We start from the raw sequence: 16,622 nt of genomic DNA on the forward strand, positions 1-16,622 counted from the left end.
GGACACATGCACCAAACAACCTCACCACCCTGTGGTTGATCACTTCAACTCCTCCTCCCCATCCGCCAAAGACATGGAAATCTTGGGCCTCCTCCACCTGCTAAATCCAAACCACTCCACGCCTGGAGGAAGAACACTTCATATTCTGCCTTGGGACTCCCCAACCACATGGCATCAACGTCAATTTCACCAGTTTCCTTATCTCCCCTCCCCCAGCCTCATCCCAGATTCAACCCTCTTGAACTGTCCTACCTGTTCATCTTCCTTCCCACCTATCCGCTCCACCCTCCCCTCTGACCTATCACCTTCCCAGATACCTTCCCCCCAACCCCACCCCCACCCCCACCCGCCTATTTATCTCTCAGCTCCCTTGGTTAGCACCAGGGACGCAAGTTCGATTCCCACCTTAGGCAACTATCTGTGTGGAGTTTGCATATTCTGTGTTTGCATGGGTTTCCTCTAGGTGCTCCAGTTTCCTCCCACAATTTAAAGATGTGCTGGTCAGGTGAATTGGCCATGCTAAATTGCCCATGGTTTTAGGTGCCTTAGACAGGAGTAAATATAAGGGAATGGGTCTGGGTGGGTTAATCTTCGGAGGGTTAGTAAGGATTTGTTGGGCCAAATGGCCTGATTGATAGTGTAGGGAATCTAATCTAAACAAACATTCTAAACTTCACCTCCCACATCCCTGAGGAAGGACTTCTGCTCGAAACGTTGATTCTCCTGCTCCTCGATACTGCCTGACCTGCTGTGCTTTTCCAGCATCAAACTTTTCAACTACAACAATGATATTGATGAGATGATCAACCATGATCTAGAATGGTGGGGCAAGCTCAATGGGCTGAAAGTCCTACTCTTGCTCCTGTTTCTTTTGTCCTTACAAGTTCCACATCAACAGCAACCAGGAACGTGCAACAAATGGTGGCCTTGCCACTCATAATGACACTTTGAAAAGCAATAAAACGAAATCTTACCAATGTGCCTAACTCGGTTTTCTTTTCTTCTGAAACTCTAGCTGCAAGTGATATTGCTGCCACACGTCGGGGCTGCGTGACGCCAATGATACCCTGTCGCCCGATGCTAGCTTCATACAGATACTGTGGAATCTGTGTCGTCTTCCCAGAACCTGTCTCACCTTGAATTAAAAACATCATAGTATGAGTCAAGTTTAGCGAGTTGTCCCATCATTTGGGCTTTATGCCTGGCTAAGACTTTTAAACTGATCTCTCTCAAAACCCTCACGACTAATAGTTTGAGCAGTCCTTCATCCTATCGGTATAGATTGGAATCCAGATCCTAAGAAAGGAGTACTCAAACACATTGTACTGAAATCATCTCATCAAGACATTTAAAAGAAATATTCACATGTTTACCATAAAAACTTTTTGTTTTTTATGTCCATGGATTTTAGAAGTCACCAATGAGACCAGCATTGTTTGCACATGCCAATTTTCCAAAGTTGAGTTAAAAGTCAACCACATTATCACAGGAAGCATCTAGGGTCACATATAGGCCAGACAAAGTAAAGTTTCCTTCCCTAAATGTGATTCATGAGCCAGATGTGTTTTTAACACAAACTATAATGGTTACATTTATTTTCCAATTTTGTTTTAATGAACACATGTCCAATCTGGGGTTCTGGATTAGTGGCTGTGTGACATGACCATTACATTATGTACATACTCAGGATAAATTGACCTTTGAGGTTGGCAACATGTACTTAGGGTTTGACCATGTGGCACCACACTAACTATTTACAATCTACGTTAATGAATTGGTGCAGGGGTAGAAAGCATTATCGCGAAACTTGCAAATGACACTAAAATAGGTGGAAATGTTACAATGAAGAAATAAGAAATTTACAAGTGGATTTGGATAGGTTCGATGAATGGGCCAAAGTTTGGCAGATGAAGTTTAACATGGGCAAGCGTAATGTTATCTATTTGGTCAGAGTTACAAATCACACAACACCAGGTTATAGTCCAACAGGTTTAATTGGAAGCACTAGGAGCGCCGCTCCTTCATCAGGTGGTGCAGGAACAGCTCTGCGAAAGCTAGTGCTTTCGATTAAACCTGTTGGACTATAACCTGGTGTTGTGTGATTTGTAACTTTGTACACCCCAGTCCAACACTGGCATCTCCAAATCATATTTGGTCAGAGGAATAGAAAGACAAACAATTATCTAAATTGGGAATAACCTCAAAGTACTTCAGTGCAGATGAATTTAGGTGCCCTCATGCATTAATTACAGAAAGCTAGTTAGCACGTACCACAGGTAAGAGGGAAGACAATGGAATTTTGCCATTTATTGCTAAAGAGCACGAACATCGATAGGTACACGAGTTAGCTACTCAACCTCGCCAGCCTGTTCTAACATTCAATAAAATCATGGCGAACCCGAGGCCTGTCTTTACATCCCTTAATACATTTGCTTAACAAAATTTTAAATGTAAGACAGGTAAACTTAAGTGTTACTGCAACTGCATGAGGCAACTGCATGAGAACTGCATACTTATTTCCCTTACTTGAGGAGGGATGTAGTTGCATTGGAAGCAGTTCAAAAGAGATTCATAGGATTGATTCCAAAGATGAAGAAAGACTGAGCAATTTAAGCAATTCCTATGTGGAGTTCAGAAGAATAAACATAAGATCTAGGAGTAGGAGTAGGAGCGAGCCTGCTCTGCCATTCAATAAGATCTTGGCTGATCTTTTCATGGACTCAGCTCCACTTATCCACCCTCTCGCCGTAACCCTTAGCTTTTTTTTTTAAAACAATAAAGGAATTATCTTGGCTTTAAAAACATTTACTGAAGTATCGTTAACTATTTCATTGGGCAGAGAATTTCACAGTCACAACCCTCTGAGTGAAGAAGTTCTTTCTCAATTCAGTCCTAAATCTGCTCCTAATTTTGAGGCTATGCCTTCTTGTCCTAGTTTCACCTGCCAATGGAAACATCCTCTCTACTTCTACCTTAACTATTCCCTTCATAATTTTATAAGATTTCCCCCCCCCCACCCCACCTCATTCTTCTGAATTCCAATGAATATAATCCCAGTCTACTCAGTCTCTCCTCATAAGCCAACTCCTTCAACTCTGGAATCAATCTAGTGAACCTCCTCTGCACCCCCCTCTAGTGCCAGTACATCCTTTCTCAACTAAGACGACCAAAACTGCATGCAGTACTCCAGGTGTGGCCTCACCAGCACGCTGTACAGCTGCAACATAACCTCTCTGCTTTTAAACTCAATCCCTTTAGCAATGAAGGACAAAATTCTATTTGCCTTCTTAAATACTTGATGTACCTACAGAGCAACCTACTGCGATTCGAGCACAGGGACACCCAGATCCCTCTGCACAGCAGCAAGCTGCAACATTTTACCAATCAAGTAGTAGTCCTTTTTACTGTTATTCCTATCAAAATGGATGACTTCCCATTTATTAACATTGTATTCCAACTGCAAGACTTTTGCCCACTCAAAGTATCTACGCCCCTTTGCAAAGTTTCACAATCCTCTGCACACTTTGCTCTACCACTCATCTTAGTGTCAGCTCTAATCTTTGACACACTATGTGTCAAATAAGATGAGTTCTAATGGAGGTATATGAAATGCAAAAGGGGATTGACAAAGTACTCAGAGAGGACGTTTCCTCATGTGGCACAATCTAGAATGAAAGGCAATTGTCTTAGAATAAGGGGTAGCAGTTTCAGAGTGTTACAAGGGGACATAAATTTAAGGTGAAGGGTGGAAGGTATGGGGGGGGGGGGGGGGGGATGTCAGGGGTAGATTCTTGACCCAGAGAGTGGTGGGGGCATGGAATGCGCTGCCTGTGGGAGAGGCAGAGTCAGAATCATTGGTGACCTCCAAGCAGCAATTGGATAGGTACATGGATAGGTGCTTAAGCTAGGACAAATGTTCGACACAACATCGTGGGCCGAAGGGCCTGTTCTGTGCTGTATTGTTCTATGTTCTAACATAGATTAGGAGAAATCAAAAGGATCATTGATTTATGGAAATCACTACCCCAGAACAAAGTGGATGCCAGGACATTAAGTAAATTTGAGGAGGAGATAGATACATCTTAAATTAGGAACAGGTTGAAGTGTTTTGGGGAGCAGGCAAGAAAGTGGAGTTGAGGCCAAGATGAGATCAGCCATGATCGTACTAAATAGCAGAGCAGGAATAAGAAGCTGAACGAACCACTACTGCTCCGAGTTCTTATGTTAACACGAGACAAGGTACTTTTATTAAATAGTGTTTAACCATAATGCACTAAAGTGAATTACTTATTTGTACAGCCTCACCCCAATCACAGTCTTTCCTCAGAACTGCATACCTCAGAACCTCATAAGAGGTTCTCCATCCAATCATTTACCAGCTGCCCCTAAGTTTAGGGGAGGCTTGTGTTGAGTGGATGATGTTTTAGTTGCAATGGTAGTGCCACTCTTAATTTAATAATGGAAGTCAAGCAATGCCATCTCAGGAGTTAGGTTGCAAACAATCTCAAAGTCTACTTGACTTTACGCAAACAGCACACTATGTATCATGAAATGATATTATTTCAGAAAGGAAGATGTTGAGGGTAAATTCAGTTGCCTTCAAGGTCTCATTGAAATGTAGTTAAAAATCACACAACATCAGGTTATAGTCCAACAGGTTTATTTGGAAGCACTAGCTTTCGGAGTGCTGCTCCTTCATCAGGTGATTGTGGAGCATTACACCATAAAACAGAGAATTTATACCAAAATATTACAGTGTCATGCAACTGAAACAATATACTGAACAAACCTGGATTGTTGAGGTAAAAACAATGACTGCAGATGCTGGAAACCAGATTCTGGATCAGTGGTGCTGGAAGAGCACAGCAGTTCAGGCAGCAACCGAGGACAGGCAAAATCGACGTTTTGGGCAAAAGCCTCAGCTTTATTCCTGATGAAGGGCTTTTGCCCGAAATGTCGATTTTGCCTGTCCTCGGATTTTGCCTGAACTGCTGTGCTCTTCCAGCACCACTAATCCAAAACCTGGATTGTTGTCAAGTCTTTTAAAATGGGTTGCAGGTTTCGCATCATTAATTCGCACCAGAACTCCTTTTAAGTAACCTTCTCAAGATAACTTAAGGTTTTATAACAAAAGGTGACACCTCAGCTCAGACAATGCCTTAAAGGTATGAGGTTAATCTGTCTGTATCCCAGTTTTGAGTCTGACTGGTTCTATTTCCAAAATGCGGTTTACAAGATGTTTTTGAGCAAAATAATTCACAAATTCATCTGCAAATATAATTCACCAAATGCAAATTCACCCCATAGATATATGAGAGCGTGAGAAGTGTAGTGGGGTCACCTGTAGTGTGACATGAACCCAAGGTCCCGGTTGAGGACATCCCCACGGATACCGAACTTGGCTATCAGCCTCTGCTTGGCCACTTTGCGTTGTAGCCTATCCAGACGTCCACAGTGGAAGATGGTCAGTCACCCAAAAGATCCAAGGCCAAATGTCCCTGATCGTTGAAGTGTTCCCAGTCTGGGAGGGAATACCTCTGCCCGGTGTCCATTCATCCATTGTCGGTGCATCTGCTCAGTCTCGCCAATGTACCATGCCTCAGGGCATCCTTGCCTGCAGAGTATGAGGTAGACAAAGTTGGCGGAGGCACATGAGTACTTGCCGTGTACATGGTAGGTAGTGCCCCACGGGTAATAGTGGTATCTGTGAGAACACTCTTGACATGTATTGCAGTAGTTGCCATGACAGGGTTGTACCATATTGTGGTCAATGTTGTCCTGAAGGCTGGGCGGTTTGCTGCGAACAATCGTCTGTTTAAGGTTTGTTTAAAAGGTGAGAAGTGGAGGCATGTGGAAGGTCTGGGTGAGATGCTCTTCCACATTGATAATGTGTTGCAGGCTGCAAAGAACATGGCGTAGTTTTTTTGGCTTCCGGGAAGAACTGGACAATGAAACCAGTGACTGTCTCCTGAGAAGGTCATTATGGTTTCTTGCTGTGACACGTTGGAACTGGCAATCGATGGGTTAAGCATTGTACCCTGTTCTCATGAGGGCATCCTTAAGCACCTTCAAGTGTCCGTCATGTTCCTCCTCATCTGAGCAGATCCTGCGTGTGCATAGGGCTTCTCTGTACGAGTTGGCTGTTTTAATATGTTTAGGGTGGAAGTTAGAGAAGTGTAGCATTGTGAGGTTATCCGTGGATTTGAGGTAGAGTGAGGTACTGAGGTGCCCGTCCTTGATGGAAATGCATGTCATAGAGTCATAGAAATGTACAACACAGAAACAGACTCTTCGGTCCAACTCATCCAAGTCGACCAGATATCCCAACCCAATCTAGTCCCACTTGCTAGCACCCGGTCCATATACCCATCCAGATGTCTTAAATGTTGCAATTGTAACAGCCTCCACCACTTCCTCTGGCAGCTCATTCTATACACGTACCACCCTGTGTGAAAAAGCTGCCCCTTCGGTCCCTTTTATATCTTTCCCCTCTCACACTAAACCTATGCCCCCTAGTTCTGGACTCCCCTACCCAGGGAAAAGACTTTGTCTATTTATCCTATCCATGCCCCTCATGATTTTATAAACCTATAGAAGGTCACCCCTCAGCCTCTGACGCTCCAGGGAAAACAGCCCCAGCCTGTTCAGCCTCTCCCTATAGCGCAAATCCTCCAACCCTGGCAACATCCTTGTAAACCTTTACTGAACCCTTTCAAGTTCCACAACATCTTTCCGATAGGAAGGAGAACAGAATTGTACACAATATTCCAACAGTGGCCGAACCAATGTCTTGTACAGCCGCAACATGACCTCCCAACTCCTGTACTCAATACACACTGACCAATAAAGGAAAGCATACCAAACGCTTTCTTCACTATCCTATCTACCTGCAATTCCACTTTCAAGGAGCTATGAACCTGCACTCCAAGGTCTCTTTGTTCAGCAACACTCCCTAGGTCAATACCATTAAGTGTATAAGTCCTGCTAAGACTTGTTTGCCCAAAATGCAGTTTGTCTGGTTGCATTTTGATTTCAGTTACCATTGATTTCAGTTTTGCCAGGGCTCCTTGATGCCATACTTGGTCAAATGCAGCCTTGATGTCAAGGGCTGTCACTGTCACCTCACCTCTGGAAATAAGCTCTTTTGTCCATGTTTGAACGAAGACTGTAATGAGATCAGGAGCTTGGTGACCCTGGCAAAATCCAAACTGGCGTCACTGAGCAGGTGCTACTTGATAGCACTGTTGACAACCCATTCCATCACTTTACTGATGATGGAGAGTCAGCTGATTGGGGGGTAACTGGCCGGTTTGGATTTGTCCTGCTTTTTGTGCACAGGACAAACCGGGGCAATTTTCCACATTGTCAGGTAGATGCCAATGTTGTAACTGTACTGGAAGAGCTGAAAAGTACTTAAAAGAAATTCTGGGATTTACAGATTAATGAATCTAAACCTGCAAACCATTCTAAAAGATGAAAGTCTTAACAACAATCCAGATTTGTTCAATATATCATTTCAGTTGCATGACATTGAAATCTTTTCTTGTAAATTCTGTGTCTTATGGTCTTATGCTCTACAACCACCTAATGAAGGAGCAGTGTTCCCAAACAAACCTGTTGAACTATAACCTGGTGTTGTGTGATTTTTAACTTTGTCCAACACCGACTCATCCACATCACTGTTGAAATGTACTTCAAAGTTCCAGAAAAATATATAGTGTGCAATTGCCATCCTCCAGCACTTGGAACACCAGAAACAGGTCAAACTGGCACTGATTAGATTAGATTAGATTAGATTACTTACAGTGTGGAAACAGGCCCTTCAGCCCAACAAGTCCACACCGACCCGCCGAAGCGCAACCCACCCATACCCCTACATTTACCCCTTTAACCTAACACTACGGGCAATTTAGCATGGCCAATTCACCTGACCCGCACATCTTTGTGACTGTGGGAGGAAACCGGAGCACCCGGAGGAAACCCACGCAGACAGGGGGAGAACGTGCAAACTCCACACAGTCAGTCGCCTGAGTCGGGAATTGAACCCGGGTCTCTGGCGCTGTGAGGCAGCAGTGACTTATACGTTTCTCAACACTTTGCAACCAATTAAGTTTGAAGCTTAATCACTATTAGTTTGTAGGCAAATTTGGAACCTATTTCCACATAATCAGCAGTGAGGAAATTAAGCAATCTTGTTTTGTCGTTGTATTTTTCTGTTACCACAGATACTGTCTGACCTGCTGAGGAGTTCCAAAATTTTAGGTTTTATTTCTCATTTCATTGGTATTAGTTAGGAACCAAATATTGAACAGACTCATTGAGACAAAATTCCAACTTTCCTTCATTAGTCTGTCAGGGAGCCGTTATGTTCACCTGGCTAAAGTTTGGTTTTAATATCTCACTGAAAAGCAAACACGTCTGATAAAGTTTCATTCATTCCTTTCCTCAGAGGCTGAAGATACAGATTACAACGGCGGTGTAATTTGCCACATGTGCCACTCAATGTGATGTTGGCATCCCACAATCCTGTGAGAGTGGGGGCAGTCAGGGTGGGTGTGTAGGTCTACAGGGGCATGGTAAGCATCAGGGGTGGGGTCAGTCCGAAGGCCAGCGCTCAGTTTGCCATTTCAGGGTTGTAATTTTTCAAAACTTTGTATTCTGGAGAAGTACAAGACAAATGGAAAACTGCTAATATGACACCACTAGTCAAAATAGGATGGAGGAAAAAAGCAGGTAACTAGAGGTCGGTTTGGGAGGAGATTTCGGGGAGGGGCATTTCAGTTTAGGGTTGCTTTTGGGAAGGATGTGGTTTCCAGGAAGAAATCATTTTGGGGTGTAGTTTTGTTGGGAGAGGCAGGGGAAGATGTGATTTTGGTGGAGGTTTGGAAGGATGATTTCTTTGGGGTTGGTCAATTTCAGAGATGGTTACGGAAGAGTCTGTTTGGGGGTTGATTTTGGGACGAGGCTGACTTGGGGATTGGTTTTCCAGGGTGATTTTTTTGGGAGGGTGGGGTTAGTTTGGGAGGAGTCAATTCAGGGGATGGTTTTGATGGGGGGGTGCAGGAGTTGGTTTCAGAATGGCAGTTAGTTTTCGGGTAATTGTGGAATGGTGGCCTGTTTGAGGGGGTTTGTTTGCAGGTCATTTTGTGGAGTCAGCTTGAGGGATGGTTGAAAAGGATGTTTAATTTGAGGGGCAGTTAAATTGGAAAAGCAATAGCTTTCAAGGAGTTAGATGGGGAGTTGGTTTTGGGCATGTTAGTTTTAGACGGTCAGTTTGGAGGGAGGCTTGGGATTTCAGGGGTGCTTTTGGAGGGGGGTTAGTTGAGGGGATGGTTTTGGACCGAGTTAGTTTGGGGGAATGTCAGTTCAGGGAGGGTTTTAATGAGGCTGCAGAAGAGCAGCATTAATTTGAGGGTTAATTCCACAAGGGGTGTCAGTTTGGCAGTTGATCCCACGGTGGGTTCTTTTGGGGGCTTGATTTTGAGGAGGGGTGTCCAGTTTGCAGACGATTTCAGGGTGATGGGGTCTAGTTTGGATTGGAGAATGTGAGGACTGCAGATGCTAGAGGTCACAGTTGAGAGTGTGTTGCTGGGAAAGAACAGCACGTCAGGCAGCATTCGAGGGGCAGGCGAATCAACATTTCGGACATGAGCCTTTCATTCCCGATGGAGGGCTTATGCCCGAAATGTTGATTCTCCTGCTCCTCAGATGCTGCCTGACGTGCTGTGCTTTCCCAGCAACACACTCTCAACTCTAGTTTGGGTTGGTTCAAAGGGGAGGGTGGTCCACTTGCCAAGTGCTTTCAGAGAGAGATTGTGGTCCAGTTTGGGAAAGATTCTGGGGAGGGGTGCAGCAGTGGTGGTCCAGTTTGGGGGAAGTTTCTGCGGTGGGAGGGGGAGTAGCTTAGTTTGCAGGAGGTGGTCCGGTTTAGGGGAGGTTTTGGGGGTCTTGATGTTAACCGGGTGGGGGGGGGGGGGGGGGGGGGGGTCGGTGGCAGTGTTTCAGTTCAGGGAGGGTGATGTTAGTTTAGAGTGTAGCTCAGTTTGGTGGTGGGGGGGGGGGTGTTGTGTTAGTTTGGAGGGTGGTTCAGATTGGTGGGGTGGGGGGGGTGTTGTGTTAGTTTGGAGGGTGGTTCAGTTTGGTGGGGGGGGTTGTGTTAGTTTGGAGGGTGGTTCAGATTGGTGGGGGGGCGTTGTGTTAGTTTGGAGGGTGGTTCAGTTTGGTGGGGGGGGTGTTAGTTTGGAGGGTGGTTCAGTTTGGTGGGGGGGGTTGTGTTAGTTTGGAGGGTGGTTCAGTTTGGTGGGGGGGGGTGTTGTGTTAGTTTGGAGGGTGGTTCAGTTTGGTGGGGGGGGTGGTGTGTTAGTTTGGAGGGTGGTTCAGTTTGGTGGTGGGGGGGGTGGTGTGTTAGTTTGGAGGGTGGTTCAGTTTGGTGGTGGGGGGGTGTTGTGTTAGTTTGGAGGGTGGTTCAGTTTGGTGGGGGGGGTGGTGTGTTAGTTTGGAGGGTGGTTCAGATTGGTGATGGGGGGGTGTTGTGTTAGTTTGGAGGGTGGTTCAGATTGGTGGTGGGGGGGGGTGGTGTGTTAGTTTGGAGGGCGGTTCAGTTTGGTGGGGGGGGGGTTGTGTTAGTTTGGAGGGTGGTTCAGTTTGGTGGGGGGTGTTGTGTTAGTTTGGAGGGTGGTTGAGATTGGTGGGGGGGGGGGTTGTGTTAGTTTGGAGGGTGGTGCAGTTTGGTGGGGGGGGTGGTGTGTTAGTTTGGAGGGTGGTTCAGTTTGGTGGTGGGGGGGGTGTTGTGTTAGTTTGGAGGGTGGTTCAGTTTGGTGGGGGGGGTGGTGTGTTAGTTTGGAGGGTGGTTCAGTTTGGTGGGGGGTGTTGTGTTAGTTTGGAGGGTGGTTCAGTTTGGTGGGGGGGGTGGTGTGTTAGTTTGGAGGGTGGTTCAGTTTGGTGGTGGGGGGGTGTTGTGTTAGTTTGGAGGGTGGTTCAGATTGGTGGTGGTGGGGGGGTGGTGTGTTAGTTTGGAGGGTGGGTCAGTTTGGTGGGGGGGGTTGTGTTAGTTTGGAGGGTGGTTCAGTTTGGTGGGGGGGGGTTGTGTTAGTTTGGAGGGTGGTTCAGATTGGTGGGGGGGGGTTGTGTTAGTTTGGAGGGTGGTTCAGTTTGGTGGGGGGGGGGGTGTTAGTTTGGAGGGTGGTTCAGATTGGTGATGGGGGGGTGTTGTGTTAGTTTGGAGGGTGGTTCAGATTGGTGGTGGGGGGGGGTGGTGTGTTAGTTTGGAGGGTGGTTCAGATTGGTGGTGGGGGGGGTGTTGTGTTAGTTTGGAGGGTGGTTCAGATTGGTGGTGGGGGGGCTGTGTTAGTTTGGAGGGTGGTTCAGATTGGTGGTGGGGGGGGGTGTTGTGTTAGTTTGGAGGGTGGTTCAGATTGGTGGTGGGGGGGGGTGTTGTGTTAGTTTGGAGGGTGGTTCAGATTGGTGGTGGGGGGGGTGTTGTGTTAGTTTGGAGGGTGGTTCAGATTGGTGGTGGGGGGGTGTTGTGTTAGTTTGGAGGGTGGTTCAGTTTGGTGGGGGGGGGTGTTGTGTTAATTTGGAGGGTGGTTGAGATTGGTGGTGGGGGGGTGTTGTGTTAGTTTGGAGGGTGGTTCAGATTGGTGGGGGGGGGTGTTGTGTTAGTTTGGAGGGTGGTTCAGATTGGTGGTGGGGGGGGTGTTGTGTTAGTTTGGAGGGTGGTTCAGATTGGTGGTGGGGGGGGTGTTGTGTTAGTTTGGAGGGTGGTTCAGATTGGTGGTGGGGGGGGTGTTGTGTTAGTTTGGAGGGTGGTTCAGATTGGTGGTGGGGGGGTGTTGTGTTAGTTTGGAGGGTGGTTCAGTTTGGTGAGGGGGGGTGTTGTGTTAGTTTGGAGGGTGGTTCAGATTGGTGGTGGGGGGGTGTTGTGTTAGTTTGGAGGGTGGTTCAGTTTGGGGGGGGGTGTTGTGTTAGTTTGGAGGGTGGTTCAGTTTGGTGGTGGGGGGGTGTTGTGTTAGTTTGGAGGGTGGTTCAGATTGGTGGGGGGGGGGTGTTGTGTTAGTTTGGAGGGTGGTTCAGATTGGTGGGGGGGGGGTGTTGTGTTAGTTTGGAGGGTGGTTCAGATTGGTGGGGGGAGGGGTGTTGTGTTAGTTTGGTGGGGGGGGGTGGGGGGGTGTTGTGTTAGTTTGGAGGGTGGTTCAGTTTGGTGGTGGGGGGGTGTGTTAGTTTGGAGGGTGGTTCAGATTGGTGGTGGGGGGGGTGTTGTGTTAGTTTGGAGGGTGGTTCAGTTTGGGGGGGGGTGTTGTGTTAGTTTGGAGGGTGGTTCAGATTGGTGGTGGGGGGGGTGTTGTGTTAGTTTGGAGGGTGGTTCAGTTTGGGGGGGGGTGTTGTGTTAGTTTGGAGGGTGGTTCAGATTGGTGGTGGGGGGGGTGTTGTGTTAGTTTGGAGGGTGGTTCAGATTGGTGGTGGGGGGGTGTTGTGTTAGTTTGGAGGGTGGTTCAGATTGGTGGGGGGGGTGTTGTGTTAGTTTGGAGGGTGGTTCAGATTGGTGGGGGGGGGGTGTTGTGTTAGTTTGGAGGGTGGTTCAGTTTGGGGGGGGGGGTGTTGTGTTAGTTTGGAGGGTGGTTCAGTTTGGGGGGGGTGTTGTGTTAGTTTGGAGGGTGGTTCAGTTTGGGTGGGGGGGTGGTGTGTTAGTTTGGAGGGTGGTTCAGATTGGTGGGGGGGGGTGTTGTGTTAGTTTGGAGGGTGGTTCAGATTGGTGGGGGGGGGGTTGTGTTAGTTTGGAGGGTGGTTCAGATTGGTGGTGGGGGGGGGTGTTGTGTTAGTTTGGAGGGTGGTTCAGATTGGTGGTGGGGGGGGTGTTGTGTTAGTTTGGAGGGTGGTTCAGATTGGTGGTGGGGGGGGTGTTGTGTTAGTTTGGAGGGTGGTTCAGATTGGTGGTGGGGGGGGTGTTGTGTTAGTTTGGAGGGTGGTTCAGATTGGTGGTGGGGGGGGTGTTGTGTTAGTTTGGAGGGTGGTTCAGATTGGTGGTGGGGGGGGGTGTTGTGTTAGTTTGGAGGGTGGTTCAGTTTGGTGGGGGGGGGTGTTATGTTAGTTTGGAGGGTGGTTCAGATTGGTGGTGGGGGGGGTGTTGTGTTAGTTTGGAGGGTGGTTCAGATTGGTGGGGGGGGTGTTGTCTTAGTTTGGAGGGTGGTTCAGATTGGTGGGGGGGGTGTTGTGTTAGTTTGGAGGGTGGTTCAGTTTGGGGGGGGGGTGTTGTGTTAGTTTGGAGGGTGGTTCAGTTTGGGGGGGGGGTGTTGTGTTAGTTTGGAGGGTGGTTCAGTTTGGGCGGGGGTGTTGTGTTAGTTTGGAGGGTGGTTCAGTTTGGTGGGGGGGGGTGTTGTGTTAGTTTGGAGGGTGGTTCAGATTGGTGGTGGGGGGGGTGTTGTGTTAGTTTGGAGGGTGGTTCAGATTGGTGGGGGGGGGTGTTGTGTTAGTTTGGAGGGTGGTTCAGTTTGGTGGGGGGGGGTTGTGTTAGTTTGGAGGGTGGTTCAGTTTGGGGGGGGTGGGTGTTGTGTTAGTTTGGAGGGTGGTTCAGTTTGGTGGGGGGGGGTGTTGTGTTAGTTTGGAGGGTGGTTCAGATTGGTGGGGGGGGGGTGTTGTGTTAGTTTGGAGGGTGGTTCAGATTGGGGGGGGGTGTTGTGTTAGTTTGGAGGGTGGTTCAGTTTGGTGGGGGGGGGTGTTGTGTTAGTTTGGAGGGTGGTTCAGTTTGGTGGGGGGGGTGTTGTGTTAGTTTGGAGGGTGGTTCAGTTTGGGGGGGGGGGTGTTGTGTTAGTTTGGAGGGTGGTTCAGTTTGGGGGGGGGTGTTGTGTTAGTTTGGAGGGTGGTTCAGTTTGGTGGGGGGGGTGTTGTGTTAGTTTGGAGGGTGGTTCAGTTTGGTGGGGGGGGGGGTGTTGTGTTAGTTTGGAGGGTGGTTCAGTTTGGTGGGGGGGGGTGTTGTGTTAGTTTGGAGGGTGGTTCAGATTGGTGGTGGGGGGGGTGTTGTGTTAGTTTGGAGAGTGGTTCAGATTGGTGGTGGGGGGGTGTTGTGTTAGTTTGGAGGGTGGTTCAGATTGGTGGTGGGGGGGGTGTTGTGTTAGTTTGGAGGGTGGTTCAGATTGGTGGTGGGGGGGGGTGTTGTGTTAGTTTGGAGGGTGGTTCAGTTTGGTGGGGGGGGGTGTTATGTTAGTTTGGAGGGTGGTTCAGATTGGTGGTGGGGGGGGTGTTGTGTTAGTTTGGAGGGTGGTTCAGATTGGTGGGGGGGGGTGTTGTGTTAGTTTGGAGGGTGGTTCAGATTGGTGGGGGGGGGGTGTTGTGTTAGTTTGGAGGGTGGTTCAGTTTGGGGGGGGGGTGTTGTGTTAGTTTGGAGGGTGGTTCAGTTTGGGGGGGGGGGGTGTTGTGTTAGTTTGGAGGGTGGTTCAGTTTGGGGGGGGGTGTTGTGTTAGTTTGGAGGGTGGTTCAGTTTGGTGGGGGGGGGGTGTTGTGTTAGTTTGGAGGGTGGTTCAGATTGGTGGTGGGGGGGGGTGTTGTGTTAGTTTGGAGGGTGATTCAGATTGGTGGGGGGGGGGTGTTGTGTTAGTTTGGAGGGTGGTTCAGATTGGTGGTGGGGGGGGTGTTGTGTTAGTTTGGAGGGTGGTTCAGATTGGTGGTGGGGGGGGTGTTGTGTTAGTTTGGAGGGTGGTTCAGATTGGTGGGGGGGGGGTGTTGTGTTAGTTTGGAGGGTGGTTCAGATTGGTGGGGGGGGGGTGTTGTGTTAGTTTGGAGGGTGGTTCAGTTTGGGGGGGGGGTGTTGTGTTAGTTTGGAGGGTGGTTCAGTTTGGGGGGGGGTGTTGTGTTAGTTTGGAGGGTGGTTCAGTTTGGGGGGGGGTGTTGTGTTAGTTTGGAGGGTGGTTCAGTTTGGTGGGGGGGGGTGTTGTGTTAGTTTGGAGGGTGGTTCAGTTTGGTGGGGGGGGGTGTTATGTTAGTTTGGAGGGTGGTTCAGATTGGTGGTGGGGGGGGTGTTGTGTTAGTTTGGAGGGTGGTTCAGATTGGTGGGGGGGGGTGTTGTGTTAGTTTGGAGGGTGGTTCAGATTGGTGGGGGGGGGGTGTTGTGTTAGTTTGGAGGGTGGTTCAGTTTGGGGGGGGGGTGTTGTGTTAGTTTGGAGGGTGGTTCAGTTTGGGGGGGGGTGTTGTGTTAGTTTGGAGGGTGGTTCAGTTTGGGGGGGGGTGTTGTGTTAGTTTGGAGGGTGGTTCAGTTTGGTGGGGGGGGGTGTTGTGTTAGTTTGGAGGGTGGTTCAGATTGGTGGTGGGGGGGGGTGTTGTGTTAGTTTGGAGGGTGGTTCAGATTGGTGGGGGGGGGTGTTGTGTTAGTTTGGAGGGTGGTTCAGTTTGGGGGGGGGGTGTTGTGTTAGTTTGGAGGGTGGTTCAGTTTGGTGGGGGGGTGTTGTGTTAGTTTGGAGGGTGGTTCAGTTTGGTGGGGGGGGGTGTTGTGTTAGTTTGGAGGGTGGTTCAGATTGGTGGTGGGGGGGTGTTGTGTTAGTTTGGAGGGTGGTTCAGTTTGGTGGGGGGGGTGTTGTGTTAGTTTGGAGGGTGGTTCAGTTTGGTGGGGGGGGGTGTTGTGTTAGTTTGGAGGGTGGTTCAGTTTGGTGGGGGGGGGTGTTGTGTTAGTTTGGAGGGTGGTTCAGTTTGGTGGGGGGGGTGTTGTGTTAGTTTGGAGGGTGGTTCAGTTTGGTGGGGGGGGGTGTTGTGTTAGTTTGGAGGGTGGTTCAGTTTTGGGGGGGGGTGTTGTGTTAGTTTGGAGGGTGGTTCAGTTTGGGGGGGGGGTCACATTTGATGGTTTGCGGAGGTTGGTGTTACTTTGGGGGGGGTTTCGGTGAGGCCATGTGATGGTGGTACCTATAATCACCGCCGTGTCCAGCTGCCGCAGTTGTCCAAGGAGTTTTCCCCGAGCCCGGTAAATGGGCAGTTCTCTCCGCTGTTGATCGATCTCCATCTCCTGCAAAAGTGCATTATTCCGCCTTTGACCACACACAGGTTGCGATGTTTTGAACTTCTTGGCCGGAGGCGGCCGACTCTCCATTGAGACTCGGATCCACAGTTACACAGTAACCACCGCGCTACCGGCCGGAAACACCCGAGGCCGAGCGGAAACACCCGAGGCTGAGCGGAAATACTCGAGGCTGAGCGGAAACACCCGAGGCCGAGCGGAAATACCCGAGGCTGAGCGGAAATACTCGAGGCTGAGCGGAAACACCCGAGGCTGCCCGGAAATACCCGAGGCTGAGCGGAAATACTCGAGGCTGAGCGGAAACACCCGAGGCTGAGCGGAAATACTCGAGGCTGAGCGGAAACACCCGAGGCCGAGCGGAAATACCCGAGGCTGAGCGGAAATACTCGAGGCTGAGCGGAAACACCCGAGGCCGAGCGGAAATACCCGAGGCTGAGCGGAAATACTCGAGGCTGAGCGGAAACACCCGAGGCTGCCCGGAAATACCCGAGGCCACCCGGAAATGGAGCTGACGGTCGATCCTCACCATTTTTGGGAGGGAGGCAGTCAGGAGAAGTGAGCTTTTTGTCAGCAATGATAAATTACTGGTTCGGAAGGAGTCCTTGGCTTACTCCAGCTAAGGGCA

The 16,622-nt window shown here is 49.1% G+C and overlaps 1 protein-coding gene across 1 annotated transcript in view; it reads right to left on the reverse strand.

The window, feature by feature from the left end:
• dhx33 (DEAH (Asp-Glu-Ala-His) box polypeptide 33) overlaps positions 1 to 16,099 on the reverse strand; it is a 98,631-nt gene extending 82,532 nt beyond the window's left edge. Inside the window, exons 1-2 of the mRNA XM_043718879.2 lie at positions 15,886 to 16,099; positions 975 to 1,135 (exon numbers count right to left, since the gene is read on the reverse strand). Coding sequence (XP_043574814.2) covers positions 975 to 1,135; positions 15,886 to 16,069 — 345 coding nt within the window. The 5' untranslated portion in view covers positions 16,070 to 16,099. The remainder of the gene's footprint in view (positions 1 to 974; positions 1,136 to 15,885) is intronic.
• Between the last annotated feature and the right edge of the window lie 523 nt (positions 16,100 to 16,622).

The sequence above is a fragment of the Chiloscyllium plagiosum genome, unplaced genomic scaffold (genome assembly GCF_037043375.1).
Source record: "Chiloscyllium plagiosum isolate Xiang-an unplaced genomic scaffold, Cpla_swu_hap1 HiC_scaffold_31, whole genome shotgun sequence".
NCBI classification, from domain to species: domain Eukaryota; kingdom Metazoa; phylum Chordata; class Chondrichthyes; order Orectolobiformes; family Hemiscylliidae; genus Chiloscyllium; species Chiloscyllium plagiosum.